The sequence below is a fragment of the Telopea speciosissima genome, unplaced genomic scaffold (assembly GCF_018873765.1).
Source record: "Telopea speciosissima isolate NSW1024214 ecotype Mountain lineage unplaced genomic scaffold, Tspe_v1 Tspe_v1.0117, whole genome shotgun sequence".
NCBI lineage: Eukaryota > Viridiplantae > Streptophyta > Magnoliopsida > Proteales > Proteaceae > Telopea > Telopea speciosissima.
This window is the reverse complement of record NW_025317453.1, coordinates 16,579-33,133: the sequence shown is the minus strand read 5'-3', so window position 1 is coordinate 33,133 and position 16,555 is coordinate 16,579. Positions and strand designations below refer to the sequence as shown.

The window sequence follows — 16,555 nt, the reverse complement described above, 5'->3', positions numbered from 1 at the left end:
TCTCTTATTAGACGTGTGGGTACGATGTTAAGGGTTGTGAGCCGAAAATCGATACCTATTTGAACATATGTTAATTTTCGATTTAAACCAGACCAGTTGGGTCGTTTGGGATTATTTGGGGGCATTTCTGTACTTTTTTGGGTTTTGGATTTTCTAAAAAGTGTCCTTATCTCTAATTAGACATGTGGATGTGATGTTGAGCGACGTGGCCTTCAAATCGATACCTATTTCTACGTATGTTCATTTTCGGTTTAAACTAGACCAATTGGATCGTTTGGAGTTATTTGGGGGCATTTCTGTACTTCCTTGGTTTTGGTATTTTCTAAAAACAATCATTATCTCTTATTAGACGTGTGGATGCGATGTTGAGGGTCGTGACCTTCGAATCGAAACCTATTTTGAAATATGTTCATTTTCGGTTTAAACAAGACTGGGTGGGTTGTTTGGGGGCATTTCTGTACTTTTTAGGGTTTTGGATTTTTTGAAAAGTGTCCTTAATTCTTATTAGACGTGTGGATGTGATGTTGAGGGTCGTGACCTTTGAATCGATACGTATTTTGACGTATGTTCATTTTCGGTCTGAACCAGACCGTGTGGGTCTTTTGGAGTTATTTGGGGGCATTTTTGTATTTTTTTTTGGTTTGGGATTTTCTAAAAAGTGTCCTTATCTCATATTAGACGTATGGGTGCGATGTCAAGGGTTGTGACCTGCGAATCGATACCTATTTGGACATATGTTCATTTTCGGTTTAAACCAGGCCAGTTGGGTCATTTGGGATTATTTGGGGGCATTTTTGTACTTTTTTGGGTTTGAGATTTTCTAAAAAGTGTCCTCATTTCTAATTAGACGTGTGGATGCGATGTTGAGGGTCGTGACCTTCGAATCGATATCTATTTCGACATATGTTTATTTTTTATTTAAACCAGTTGGGTGGGTCGTTTGGGGTTATTTAGGGGCATTTCTGTACTTCTTTGGGTTTGGAATTTTCTAAAAACTGTCCTTATCTCTTGTTAGACGTGTGGAAGCGATATGGAGGGTCGTGACGTTCAAATCAAAACCTATTTCGACATATGTTCATTTTCGGTTTAAACCAGACTGGGTGTGTCATTTGGGTTATTTGGGGGCATTTTCTTACTTTTTTGGGTTTGGGATTCTCTAAAAAGTGTCCTTATCTCTTATTAGATGTGTGGATGCGATGTTGAGGGTCGTGACCTTCGAATCGATACGTATTTTGACATATGTTCATTTTCGGTCCGAACCAGACAGTGTGGGTCGTTTTGAGTTATTTGGGGGCATTTTTATACTTTTTTTAGTTTACGATTTTCTAAAACGTGTCCTTATCTCTTATTAGACGTGTAGGTGCGATGTTAAGGGTTGTGACCTACGAATCGATACCTATTTGGACATATGCCCATTTTAGGTTTAAACCAGACCAGTTGGGTAATTTGGGATTATTTGGGAGGCATTTCTGTACTTTTTTGGGTTTGGGATTTTCTAAAAAGTGTCGTTATCTCTAATTAGACGTGTGGATGCGATGCTGAGGGTCGTGACCTTCGAATCGATACCTATTTCTACGTATGTTCATTTTCAATTTAAACCATACCAGGTGGATCATTTGGGGTGATTTGGGGGCATTTCTGTACTTCTTTGGTTTTGGTATTTTATAAAAATTGTCCTTATCTCTTATTAGACATGTGGATACGATGTTGAGGGTCGTGACATTCGAACCGATACCTATTTCAGTATATTTTCATTTTCGATTAAACCAGACCGGGTGGGTCGTTTAGGGTTATTTGAGGGCATTTATGTACTTTTTTGGGTTTGGGATTTTCTAAAAAGTGTCCTTATCTCTTATTAGAAGTGTGGATGCGATATTGAGGGTCGTGACCTTCGAATCGGTACCTATTTCGACATATGTTCATTTTCGGTTTAAACCATACCGGGTGGGTCGTTTGGGGTTATTTGCGAGCATTTCTTTAATTTTTTGGGTTCGGGATTCTCTAAAAAATGTCCTTATCTCTTATTAGACGTGTGGGTACGATGTTAAGGGTTGTGAACCGGAAATCGATACCTATTTGGACATATGTTAATTTTTTATTTAAACCAGACCAGTTAGGTCGTTTGGGATTATTTGGGGGCATTTCTATACTTTTTTGGGTTTTGGATTTTCTAAAAAGTGTCCTTATCTCTAACTAGACGTGTGGATGCGATGTTGAGGGTCGTGGCCTTCGAATCGATACCTATTTCTACGTATGTTCATTTTCGGTTTAAACTAGACCAATTGGATCGTTTGGGGTTATTTGGGGGTATTTCTGTACTTCCTTGGTTTTGGTATTTTCTAAAAATAGTCATTATCTCTTATTAGACATGTGGATGCGATGTTGAAGGTCGTGACCTTCAAATCGAAACCTATTTCGACATATGTTCATTTTCAGTTTAAACCAGACTGGGTGGGTTGTTTGGGGTTATTTGGGGGCATTTCTGTACTTTTTAGGGTTTTGGATTTTTTGAAAAGTGTCCTTAATTCTTATTAGACGTGTGGATGTGATGTTGAGGGTCGTGACCTTTGAATCGATACGTATTTTGACATATATTTATTTTCGGTCCGAACCAGACCGTGTGGGTCTTTTGGAGTTATTTGGGGGCATTTTTGTATTTTTTTTTGTTTGGGATTTTCTAAAAAGTGTCCTTATCTCATATTAGACGTGTGGGTGCGATGTTAAAGGTTGTGACCTGCGAATCGATACCTATTTGGACATATGTTCATTTTTGGTTTAAACCAGACCAGCTGGGTCATTTGGGATTATTTGGGGGCATTTTTGTACTTTTTAGGGTTTGAGATTTTCTAAAAAGTGTCCTCATTTCTAATTAGACGTGTGGATGCGATGTGGAGGGTCGTGACCTTCGAATCAATACCTATTTCGACATATGTTTATTTTTTATTTAAACCAGTTGGGTGGGTCGTTTGGGGTTATTTAGGGGCATTTCTGTACTTTTTTGGGTTTGGAATTTTCTAAAAACTGTCCTTATCTCTTGTTAGACGTGTGGAAGCGATATGGAGGGTCGTGACGTTCAAATCAAAACCTATTTCGACATATGTTCATTTTCGGTTTAAACCAGACTGGGTGTGTCATTTGGGGGCATTTTCTTACTTTTTTGGGTTTGGGATTCTCTAAAAAGTGTCCTTATCTCTTATTAGACGTGTGGATGCGATGTTGAGGGTCGCGACCTTCGAATCGATACGTATTCTGACATATGTTCATTTTCGGTCCGAACCAGACAGTGTGGGTCGTTTTGAGTTATTTGGGGGCATTTTTGTACTTTTCTTAGTTTACGATTTTCTAAAACGTGTCTTTATCCCTTATTAGACGTGTGGGTGCGATATTAAGGGTTGTGACCTACGAATCGATACCTATTTGGACATATGTCCATTTTAGGTTTAAACCAGACCAGGTGGATTATTTGGGATGATTTGGGGGTATTTCTGTACTTCTTCGATTTTGGTATTTTATAAAAACTGTCCTTATCTCTTATTAGACATGTGGATGCAATGTTGAGGGTCGTGACATTCGAACCGATACCTATTTCGGCATATGTTCATTTTCGATTAAACCAGACCGGGTGGATCGTTTGGGATTATTTGAGGGCATTTATGTACTTTTTTGGGTTTGGGATTTTCTAAAAAGTGTCCTTATCTCTTATTAGACGTGTGGATGCGATATTGAGGGTCGTGACCTTCGAATCGGTACCTATTTTGACATATGTTCATTTTCGGTTTAAAACAGATCGGGTGGGTCGTTTGGGGTTCTTTGGGGGCATTTCTGTACTTTTTTGGATTCGGGATTCTATAAAAAGTGTCCTTATCTCTTATTAGACGTGTGGGTACGATGTTAAGGGTTGTGAGCCGAAAATCGATACCTATTTGGACATATGTTAATTTTTTATTTAAACTAGACCAGTTGGGTCGTTTGGGATTATTTGGGGGCATTTCTGTACTTTTTTGGATTTTGGATTTTCTAAAAAGTGTCCTTATCTCTAATTAGACGTGTGGATGCGATGTTGAGGGTCGTGGCCTTCGAATCGATACCTATTTCTATGTATGTTCATTTTTGGTTTAAACTAGACCAATTGGATCGTTTGGGGTTTGTTGGGGGCATTTCTGTACTTCCTTGGTTTTGGTATTTTCTAAAAATTGTCATTATCTCTTATTAGACGTGTGGATGACGTATGTTCATTTTTGGTTTAAACCAGACTGGGTGGGTTGTTTGGGGTTATTTGGGGGCATTTCTGTACTTTTTAGGGTTTTGGATTTTTTGAAAAGTGTCCTTAATTCTTATTAGACGTGTGGATGTGATGTTGAGGGTCGTGACCTTCGAATCGATATGTATTTTGACATAAGTTCATTTTCGGTCCAAACCAGACCATGTGGGTCTTTTGGAGTTATTTGGGGGCATTTTTATATTTTTTTTGGTTTGGGATTTTCTAAAAAGTGTCCTTATCTCTTATTAGATGTGTGGATGCGATATTGAAGGTCGTGAGCTTCGAATCGGTACCTATTTTGACATATGTTCATTTTTTATTAAACCAGACCGGGTGGGTCGTTTGGGGTTATTTGAGGGCATTTATGTACTTTTTTGGGTTTGGGATTTTCTAAAAAGTGTCCTTATCTCTTATTAGACGTGTGGATGCGATATTGAGGGTCGTGACCTTCGAATCGGTACCTATTTTGACATATGTTTATTTTCGATTTAAACCAGATCGGGTGGGTCATTTTGGGTTACTTGGGGGCATTTCTGTACTTTTTTGGGTTCGGGATTCTCTAAAAAGTGTCCTTATCCCTTATTAAACGTGTGGGTACGATGTTAAGGGTTGTGAGCTGGAAATCGATACCTATTTGGACATATGTTAATTTTTTATTTAAACCAGACCAGTTGGGTCGTTTGGGATTATTTGGGGGCATTTCTGTACTTTTTTGGATTTTGGATTTTCTAAAAAGTGTCATTATCTCTAATTAGACGTGTGGATGCGATGTTGAGGGTCGTGGCCTTCGAATCGATACCTATTTCTATGTATGTTCATTTTTTGTTTAAACTAGACCAATTGGATCGTTTGGGGTTATTTGGGGGCATTTCTGTACTTCCTTGGTTTTGGTATTTTCTAAAAACTCTCATTATCTCTTATTAGACGTGTGGATGTGATGTTGAGGGTCCTGACCTTCGAATCGAAACCTATTTTGACATATGTTCATTTTTGGTTTAAACCAAACTGGGTGGGTTGTTTGGGGTTATTTGGGGGCATTTCTGTACTTTTGAGGGTTTTGGATCTTTTGAAAAGTGTCCTTAATTCTTATTAGACGTGTGGATGTGATGTTGAGGGTCGTGACCTTCAAATCGATACGTATTTTGACATAAGTTCATTTTCGGTCCGAACCAAACCGTGTGGGTCTTTTGGAGTTATTTGGGGGCATTTTTGTATTTTTTTTGGTTTGAGATTTTCTAAAAAGTGTCCTTATCTCTTATTAGATGTGTGGATACGATATTGAGGGTCGTGACCTTCGAATCGGTACCTATTTCGACATATGTTCATTTTCGATTAAACCAGACCGGGTAGGTCGTTTGGGGTTATTTGAGGGCATTTATGTACTTTTTTGGGTTTGGGATTTTCTAAAAAGTGTCCTTATCTCTAATTAGACGTGTCGATGCGATGTTGAGGGTCGTGGCCTTCGAATCAATACCTATTACTATGTATGTTCATTTTTGGTTTAAACTAGACCAATTGGATCGTTTTGGGGTTATTTGGGGGCATTTCTGTACTTCCTTGGTTTTGGTATTTTCCAAAAACTGTCATTATCTCTTATTAGATGTGTGGATGCAATGTTGAGGGTCGTGACCTTCGAATCGAAACCTATTTTAACATATGTTCATTTTCGGTTTAAACCAAACTGGGTGGGTTGTTTGGGGTTATTTGGGGGCATTTTTGTACTTGTTAGGGTTTTGGATTTTTTTGAAAATTGTCCTTAATTCTTATTAGACGTGTGGATATGATGTTGAGGGTCGTGACCTTCGAATCGATACGTATTTTGACATATGTTCATATTTGGTCCGTACCAGACCGTGTGGGTCTTTTGGAGTTATTTGGGGGCATTTTTGTATTTTTTTTGGTTTGGGATTTTCTAAAAAGTGTCCTTATCTCATATTAGATGTGTGGGTGCGATGTTAAGGGTTGTGACCTGCGAATCGATATCTATTTGGGCGTATGTTCATTTTCGGTTTAAACCAGACCAGTTGGGTCATTTGGGATTATTTGGGGGCATTTTTGTACTTTTTTGGGTTTGAGATTTTCTAAAAAGTGTCCTCATTTCTAATTAGACGTGTGGATGGGATGTTGAGGGTCGTGACCTTCGAATCGATACCTATTTCGACATATGTTTATTTTTTATTTAAACCAGTTGGGTGGGTCGTTTGGGGTTATTTAGGGGCATTTCTGTACTTTTTTGGGTTTGGAATTTTCTAAAAACTGTCCTTATCTCTTGTTAGAGGTGTGGAAGCGATATGGAGGGTCGTGACGTTCAAATCAAAACTTATTTTGACATATGTTCATTTTCGGTTTAAACCAGACTGGGTGTGTCATTTAGGTTATTTGGGGGCATTTTCTTACTTTTTTGGGTTTGGGATTCTCTAAAAAGTGTCCTTATCTCTTATTAGACGTGTGGATGCGATGTTGAGGGTCGTGACCTTCGAATCGATACGTATTTTGACATATGTTCATTTTTTGTCCGAACCAGACAGTGTGGGTCGTTTTGAGTTATTTGGGGGCATTTTTGTACTTTTTTTAGTTTGCAATTTTTTAAAACGTGTCCTTATCTCTTATTAGACGTGTGGGTGCGATGTTAAGGGTTGTGACCTACGAATCAATACCTATCCATATGTCCATTTTAGGTTTAAACCAGACCAGTTGGGTCATTTTGGATTATTTGGGAGGCCTTTTTGTACTTTTTTGGGTTTGGAATTTTCTAAAAAGTGTCCTTATCTCTAATTAGACGTGTGGATGCGATGCTAAGGGTCGTGACCTTCGAATCGATACCTATTTCTACATATGTTCATTTTCAGTTTAAACCAGACCAGGTGGATCATTTGGGGTGATTTGGGGGCATTTCTGTACTTCTTTGGTTTTGGTATTTTATAAAAACTGTCCTTATCTCTTATTAGACATGTGGATGCGATGTTGAAGGTCGTGACATTCGAACCGATACCTATTTCGGCATATGTTCATTTTCGATTAAACTAGACCGGATGGGTCGTTTGGGGTTATTTGAGGGCATTTATGTACTTTTTTGGGTTTGGGATTTTCTAAAAAGTGTCCTTATCTCTTATTAGACGTGTGGATGCGATATTGAGGGTCGAGACCTTCGAATCGGTACCTATTTCGACATATGTTCATTTTCGATTTAAACCAGACCGGGTGGGTCGTTTGGGGTTATTTAGGGGCATTTCTGTACTTTTTTGGGTTCGGGATTCTCTAAAAAGTGTCCTTTTCTCTTATTAGACGTGTGGATGCGATGTTAAGAATCGTGACCTTCGACTCGATATGTGTTTTGACATATGTTCATTTCCGGTCCGAAGTAGACCGGGTGGGTTGTTTGGAGTTATTTGGGGGCATTTCTATACTTTTTTTGGTTTAGGATTTTCCCAAAAGTGTCCTTATATCTTGTTAGACGTGTGGGTGCGATGTTAAGGGTTGTGACCTGCCAATCGATACCTATTTGCACCTATGTTCATTTTCGGTTTAAACAAGACCAGTTGGGTCGTTTGGGATTATTTGGGGGCATTTTTGTACTTTTTTGGGTTTGGGATTTTTTAAAAAGTGTCCATATCTCTAATTAGACATGTGGATGCGATGTTGAGGGTCGTGACCTTCGAATCGATACCAATTTTGACATATATTCATTATCGGTTTCAACTAGACCGGGTGGATCGTTTGGGGTTATTTGCGGCCATTTCTGTATTTTTTTGGGTTTGGGATTTTTTAAAAAGTGTCCTTATCTCTTAATAGACGTGTGGATGTGATATTTAGGATCGTGACCATCGAATCGATACCTATTTCAACATATGTTCATTTTCGATTTAAACCGGACCAGGTGGGTCGTTTGGGGTTATTTGTGGGCATTTCTATACTTTTTTGGGTTCAGGATTCTCTAAAAAGTGGACTTATCTCTTATTGGACATGTGGATGCGATGTTGAGGGTCGTGACCTTCGAATCGATACGTTTTTTTGACATATGGTCATTTTCGGTCTGAACCAGACTGGGTGGGTCGTTTTGAGATATTTGGGGGCATTTCTATACTTTTTTTGGTTTGGGATTTTCTAAAAAGTGTCCTTATCTTTTATTAGTCGTGTGGGGGCGATGTTAAGGGTTGTGACCTGCGAATCGATACTTATTTAGACCTATGTTCATTTTCGATTTAAACAAGACTAGTTGGGTCGTTTGGAATTATTTGGGGGCATTTCTGTACTTTTTTGGGTTTGGGATTTTCTAAAAAGTGTCCTTATCTCTTATTAGACGTGTGGATGCGATATTGAGGGTCGAGACCTTCGAATCGGTACCTATTTCGACATATGTTCATTTTCGATTTAAACCAGACCGGGTGGGTCGTTTGGGGTTATTTAGGGGCATTTCTGTACTTTTTTGGGTTCGGGATTCTCTAAAAAGTGTCCTTTTCTCTTATTAGACGTGTGGATGCGATGTTAAGAATCGTGACCTTCGACTCGATATGTGTTTTGACATATGTTCATTTCCGGTCCGAAGTAGACCGGGTGGGTTGTTTGGAGTTATTTGGGGGCATTTCTATACTTTTTTTGGTTTAGGATTTTCCCAAAAGTGTCCTTATATCTTGTTAGACGTGTGGGTGCGATGTTAAGGGTTGTGACCTGCCAATCGATACCTATTTGCACCTATGTTCATTTTCGGTTTAAACAAGACCAGTTGGGTCGTTTGGGATTATTTGGGGGCATTTTTGTACTTTTTTGGGTTTGGGATTTTTTAAAAAGTGTCCATATCTCTAATTAGACATGTGGATGCGATGTTGAGGGTCGTGACCTTCGAATCGATACCAATTTTGACATATATTCATTATCGGTTTCAACTAGACCGGGTGGATCGTTTGGGGTTATTTGCGGCCATTTCTGTATTTTTTTGGGTTTGGGATTTTTTAAAAAGTGTCCTTATCTCTTAATAGACGTGTGGATGTGATATTTAGGATCGTGACCATCGAATCGATACCTATTTCAACATATGTTCATTTTCGATTTAAACCGGACCAGGTGGGTCGTTTGGGGTTATTTGTGGGCATTTCTATACTTTTTTGGGTTCAGGATTCTCTAAAAAGTGGACTTATCTCTTATTGGACATGTGGATGCGATGTTGAGGGTCGTGACCTTCGAATCGATACGTTTTTTGACATATGGTCATTTTCGGTCTGAACCAGACTGGGTGGGTCGTTTTGAGATATTTGGGGGCATTTCTATACTTTTTTTGGTTTGGGATTTTCTAAAAAGTGTCCTTATCTTTTATTAGTCGTGTGGGGGCGATGTTAAGGGTTGTGACCTGCGAATCGATACTTATTTAGACCTATGTTCATTTTCGATTTAAACAAGACTAGTTGGGTCGTTTGGAATTATTTGGGGGCATTTCTGTACTTTTTTGGGTTTGGGATTTTCTAAAAAGTGTCCATATCCCTAATTAGACGTGTGGATGCGATGTTGAGGGTCGTGACCATCGAATCGATACTTATTTTGACATATGTTCATTTTCAATTTAAACCGGACCAGGTGGGTCGTTTGGGGTTATTTGTGGGCATTTCTATACTTTTTTGGGTTTGGGGTTTTTTTAAAAGTGTCCTTATCTCTTATTAGACGCATGGATGTGATGTTGAGGGTCGTGACCTTCGAATCGATACATATTTCGACATATGTTCATTTTTTGTTTAAACCAGATCGGGTGGGTCGTTTGTGGTTATTTGAGGGCATTTCTATAGTTTTTTGGGTTCGGGATTGTCTAAGAAGTGGACTTATCTCCTATTGGACGTGTGGATGCAATGTTGAGGGTCGTGACCTTCGAATCGATACATTTTTTGACATACATTCATTTTAGGTCCGAACCAGACCGGGTGGGTTGTTTGGAGTTATTTGGGGGCATTTCTGTACTTTTTTTTGTTTGAAATTTTCCAAAAAGTGTCCTTATCTCTTATTAGACATGTGGGAGCGATGTTAAGGGTTGTGACCTCCGAATCGATGCCTATTTCGACATATATTCATTTTCGGTTTAAACCATACCGGGTGGGTCGTTTGGGGTTATTTGGGGGCATTTCTGTACTTTTTTGGATTTGGGATTTTCTAGAAAGTGTCATTATCTCTTATTAGATGTGTGGATCTGATATTTAGGGTCGTGACGTTCGAATCGATACCTATTTTGACATATGTTCATTTTTTGTTTAAACCAGACCGGGTGGGTCGTTTCGGGTTATTTGGGGGCACTTCTGTACTTTTTTGGCTTTGGTATTGTCTAAAAAGTGTCCTTATCTCTTATTAGATGTGTGGATGCGATGTTGAGGATTTTGACCTTCGTATCGTTACCTATTTCGGCATATGTTCATTTTCGGTTTAAATCAGACCCGGTGGGTAGTTTGGGGTTATTTGGGGGCATTTCTTTGCTTTTTTGGTTGGTATTTTTTAAAAAATGTCCTTATCTCTTATTAGACGTGTGGATGTGATGTTTAGGGTCGTGACCTTCGTATCGATACCTATTTCATCATATGTTCATTTTCGGTTTAAACCGGACCGGGTGGGTCATTTGGGGTTATTTGGGGGCATTTCTGTACTTTTTTGGGTTTGGTATTTTCTAAAAAGTGTCCTTATCTCTTATTAGATGTGTGGATGCGATGTTGAGGATTGTGACCTTCATATCGATACCTTTTTTTTTTCGATAGGTAAGTTGTGTGTATAAAGAAGAAGAAAAGAAAGATATAAAAGAAGACAGCCTTCTCCCACCCCTTAGACAGACCTAAGGAGGAGGAAGAGGCCCCACACCGCCGAGGACAAACCCCTCGTAACTACAAGGAAAAGCCACCCAACCCAATCACGGAGGCCTAAACTGGACCTTACCAGAAGCATCATCAAGGATCAGCCGCATTAGGTCATCATGAAACTAAGGAGGATACAAAATAGCTTCCCCATCCCCACAATTAATGGAAGCAATAAAATCTGCCGGCTGGTTCAATTCCCTCCAAATATGCCTCACTTCATAGTGAGTCAACTGGTTTAGACTAGAGATGATTTGGTTTTTCAAAACATATACATTCCAAGGGCAACTGAACACACCAGTGAGAATCTCAACTGCCAACTTCGAATCAGATCTAATAGAAACATGTCAAAGATTCCTCTCTAAATACAGTGCCACCCCCCTATGAATGGCTAACAACTCTATGCTAAGAACCGAAGCCTCCACACCTTTACCAACATAAGCCAGGATCGGATCTCCTGTGGTATTACGAACAAGACCACCATAAGAAGCTCTATCTCCACTCAAGGACCCATCACAATGGAGCGTGACCAAGTGAGTAGGGGGTTTCGGCCAAGAACAAGCTTTGGGGGCCGAGACTGCCCATCGCACCTGGATCCCCCAAATATCAACCAAGAACTGATTTCTAGGGGTATGGGCAGCCAAAATCGGACAATGAGAACCTTTAGTGACCACATCAAAGTTGATATCTTAAAGGATTTTATCATAAGATCTTGATTGATTACTAAAGAGGCGTTGATTTCTCTCCCACCAAACATGATAAACCGTAGTACAGAAAGCCAACTTGGGGATAACATCTAACTTGTCATTAGCACAAACCACATGAGAGAGCCAATTAACCACATCAAAAAAGCCAGCAGGTCCTTTACCACTATGAGTGCACTTAGAACTAACCCTATCCCAAATGGTCTTAGAGAAAGGACAGTCAAAAAATAGATGGGCATGACTCTCCAAACCCCCCCAACACAGGACGCAATTCTGCCCAACTCCAATATTCCTTCTAATAAGTTGGTCCTTTGTTGGGAGCCCACCCATAAGACATCTCCAGGTAGTACAGGAATGCCTAGGTAAAAAACCAGGAAACCAAACAAGGCTATGCCAAACCACCTTAGTAGCACTGCTTCTCACAAGTTCTCAATCCGACTTAGTAGTAAAGAGGCCATTAGGGGTTTCCTTCCAAATAATAAGATCCTCCTCCCCATTCACAATGGGAATACTAGGGAGATCCCTAGAAATAGTAATCAGATCAAAAGAGCCCTGGGGGGGGCAAATGCCATAGACCACCTCTAATAAAGTCCGAAACCAAGGCAAGCCGGGTAGAACCAACATCATACCGAACCCGATCCCCAAACCTCTTAATCAAAACCCCTTTAGGATGCCAATTATCCAACCAAAGTCTAGTAGATTGGCCATTCCCAATAATATGATGGATGTGAGGCTCAACCAAATCTCTAAACTTGAGAACTTTCCGCCAAACCCAAGAGCAGTTTTGGGGAATCTTAACAGTCCAAATAGAGTCATTTTTTAGATAGCGGGTGTAAACCCACCTAACCCAAAGACTGTCCTTTTTAGAGGCAATCCACCAAATTTGCTTAAGAATACCCACCGTATGCATATTTGAAATTCTTCTAATACCAAGGCCCCCTTCAGCCTTAGGTTTGCAAATCCTCTCCCAAGAAATATACTGTACCTTACATTCAAGAGACGGGCCAGACCAAAGGAAATTGGAGAAGATGGACTCTAGCTTTCTCTTGAGAGCACCAGGCAGTCCAAAAATCCCTGACCAATAAATGTAGCAGCCTTGAAGAACAGAGCTCAAGAGTTGTAACCGCCCTGCAAAAGATAAAAGATGCGCTTTCCAACCATCAAGCCTATTCCGCACCCGATCCAAAATAGAGGAGCAATTTGCAAAAGCCAGCTTCCGAGAGATAAGTGGAACACCTAGGTACCAGATAGGTAACTTGGTATCCACAAAATTCATTAATTCCAAAAGTTGCAGTCTGGCCGTATGGGTAAGGCCCCCTAAAATAATAGAGGACTTAGCCCTGTTGAGCTTCAACCCAGAGTAGGTATGAAACTCATCCAAGGCCCCCAGGCAGGCCAAAATAGAGTCCGTAGTAGCCTTCACAAAGATCATCAAATCATCCGCAAAGATAAGGTGAGAGAGGTGGGAGCTCTTACATCTGGGGAGAAGACTGATCCTACTCTCAACCTCCAACTTCCTCATCAAGGCTGAAAACCCCTCCATTGCAATAGTGAACAAATAGGGAGACATGGGGTCCCCCTGCCGAATTCCCCTTCCCCCTTTAAAATAGCCAGCTGGACTCCCATTTAATAAAATGGAAAAATAGGGAGTGTCGACACAAGCCTTCACCCAACCAATGAACTTCTGAGGGAAACCCATTCTTTCCGTCATCTCAAACAAGAATTTCCTACTAAGGGAGTCATAAGCTTTATGAAGGTCAATCTTTAAAACTGTTGTAGGACTAGTGCCTTTCTGCTCAATCCCTCGGACCACATCATGACAGACAAGGATGTTGTCCACAATAGACCTTCCCTTGATAAATGTAGAATGGGAATCACTCACCACCTGCCCAACCACTCCTTGTAATCTATTAGATAAAATTTTTGTGATGATCTTATAAAAAAGATTGCAAAGGGCTATGGGCCTATAACCAGCAAAGGAAGAGACATCCCCCGTCTTTGGAATAAGACTAATAAAAGTAGCATTAATCAAACTAGGGAGGCAAGACTTACTGAAGAACCATTTCACTGCTAGAGTCAAATCTTCACCAACCACATCCCAAGAATGTTTGAAAAAAGCAGCCCCAAACCCATCCGATCCTGGAGCTCTGTAATTTTTCATAGCAAACACAACCTCCAAAATCTCCTTATTGGACACCCTACCAATAAGACTTCCCTGTTGAGAGAGGGACAGGCCATTCTGCAAGGGGACCGAGTTGGGAAAACAACCACCATCCACCGAATCAGATCCAAACAACTTCTTGTAGAAAGAGATAGCTTCATCTTTGATCTGGCTAGGATCCTTAACAATTTCACCTCCTTCCCCTTTAATCTCGAGAATATGCTTCCTATTCTGCCTACAAATCATGGACTTGTGAAAGAAACTATTATTACCATCCCCCATCTGAATATGTTTCACCCTAGACTTCTCCTTCAAGAACTTTTCTTCAATGACCAAGGCTTCCCATAACTTCACCTTAGCTTGAGTCTCCAAAAGAACCAGATTCGGGTCATCAGGGTGGTCCCTAAGATTGCATTGAGTTTGGCACAACTCAGCTTGTGCAGCCTTAACCGCAACAAAAACATCTCCAATGCACCCTTTATTCCACTTTTTCAGCTCTTTTTTAACATTCCTTAACTGAGCAGCAAACCTAAGGATGGGATTGAGGAGCAAGCTAACAGGCTGTTCCCAGCCCTTCCGAACCATATCATCAAACCCAGCTCTACCAATCCAAGCTTCAAAAAACCTGAAAGGTTTAGGGCCAAAATTAACCTCATCTAACATAGCCACCACTACAGGAGAGTGGTCAGAGAGACCAGGAGGGTGAAAAATAGCCTCTGAAGTTCTGAAAACATCCATCCAAGCCAAGTTTACCATCACCCTATCTAGCTTACAGTAAATTCTAGCATCACCACTTTGCCTGTTATTCCAAGTCATAGCTTCCCCTTTCCACTTCAAGTCAATCAGCTCAGAGTCTTCAATAAAAGTGTTGAAATCATCAATAGCCTCAAACCGAACCGGGTCCCCACCAATTTTCTCATTATGATTCCGAATAACATTGAAATCCCCTAAGACAGCCCATGGAGTAGCAATAGCACTAGCAAGACTTCCCACATCCTCCCACAAATCCTTCCGCCCTGCCACAGTATTGAGAGCATACACTACAGTGCAAAGGAAAGAGCCAGCAGTTCCCATAATCGACACCTTGGCATGAATAAACTGCTTAGTTTTTTGAATTTCTTCAACATTAAAACAACTCGGATCCCAGCCCAACCAAATCTGAATAGTATTATCAATCTCACCATTGTGCACATACTTCCAATCTGGAATAAAATTATCAAAAATAGCACCACAATTATCCACCTTAACATTTGTTTCCAGAAGACAAACCAATTTAGCCTGATGATCTTGGCACACCTTCTTAATCCCCAGCCGTTTAGTTGAGGCATTCATGCCTCTGACATTCCAGACTAAGCACTTCATTTAGACTGAAGGTTAGAACCGTCAACTCCCCCCTTACTCGGTCCATCTCCCTTGGCCTCACCGGGCTCTTTCGGGTTTAAGAGAACCCATTGGGCCTGAAACTTAGGCCCCTTCCCCGTGGCTCGGCCCAAAACAAAAAAAAGAACCAGAATTCGAATGACCCATACCTTTTCCAGATTGCCCTTGGGTTGACCGAATCTCCGCAGCTTGCTTCTTTAGTCTTTCAAAGTTGGCTGAGCCACGGGGAGGGGGGGATTCCTTCCTTCCTTTTGAATAGAGGTTTGCTGACTTGGGAACAAGAGTTGACTAAGAATCATCTTTAACCCCTTCTCCTATGACATCTCCATCAATTTTTCCTTCTTCATCAAGAATTTTCAGGAGAGATTCCCTAATAGCGCCACCCCAATCTGTATTGCTTTCCAAATTTGTAGTAGTTGTAATATTACCCTCCATGTGAGACCCACTTATCCTCTCTCCACTCTCATCAATACCTTCTTTAGTGGCCAACACATGAGCTTGAATAGGAGAAGCACCAGCTGTAATAAACATGTTAATAGAATTTTCTGGATTCTCCAAATCTTCACCATCCGTAACAGCTGTACTACCATTCCTTCCTTGGGTCTGGACCGAATCTGCTACATTAGGCAGAATTTCACCTACCTCCTCAGCTTCCTTGTTTGTAAAATCCCTACAATTGTGCCCATCATTTAGATCTTTACCCAATAAGATATTGCATGAGTCAGCATCAAGCATAAGCTCCGTAGGATCATATGAAACCTCCTCCGTAAGATCTTCTAACAATGCAAAAGCATTAGAGTATACAATCTCCTATTTTGGCATATGTTCATTTTCGGTTTAAACCAAACTGGGTGGGTCATTTGGGGTTATCTAGGGGCATTTCTGTACTTTTCTAGGTTTGGTATTTTCAAAAAAGTGTCCTTATCTCTTGTTATAAGTGTGGATGCGATGTTGAGGGTCGTGACCTTCGAATCAAAACCTATTTCGACATATGTTCATTTTCGGTTTAAACCAGCCGGGTGGGTCGTTTGGGGTTATTTGGGGGCATTTCTGTACTTTTTTGGGTCTGGGATTTTTTAAAAAGTGTCCTTATCTCTTATTAGACGTGTGGATGTGATGTTGAGGGTCGTGACCTTCGAATCAATACCTATTCCGACATATGTTCATTTTCGATTTAAACCAAACTGGGTGGGTCATTTGGGGGCATTTCTGTACTTTTTTGGGTTTGGGA

General features: G+C 40.4%; 1 protein-coding gene across 1 annotated transcript; it reads right to left on the bottom strand.

Annotated features, from left to right (window-relative positions):
* Positions 1-13,835: 13,835 nt before the first annotated feature.
* LOC122647677 lies at positions 13,836-15,306 on the bottom strand (the record flags this gene model as incomplete). Its single annotated transcript, XM_043841031.1, has 2 exons — positions 14,294-15,306; positions 13,836-14,179 (listed from the first exon to the last, which is right to left on the bottom strand). Coding segments are annotated over exons 1-2 (1,357 nt in total), but the record flags the coding sequence as incomplete, so codon positions are not given.
* Positions 15,307-16,555: the final 1,249 nt, after the last annotated feature.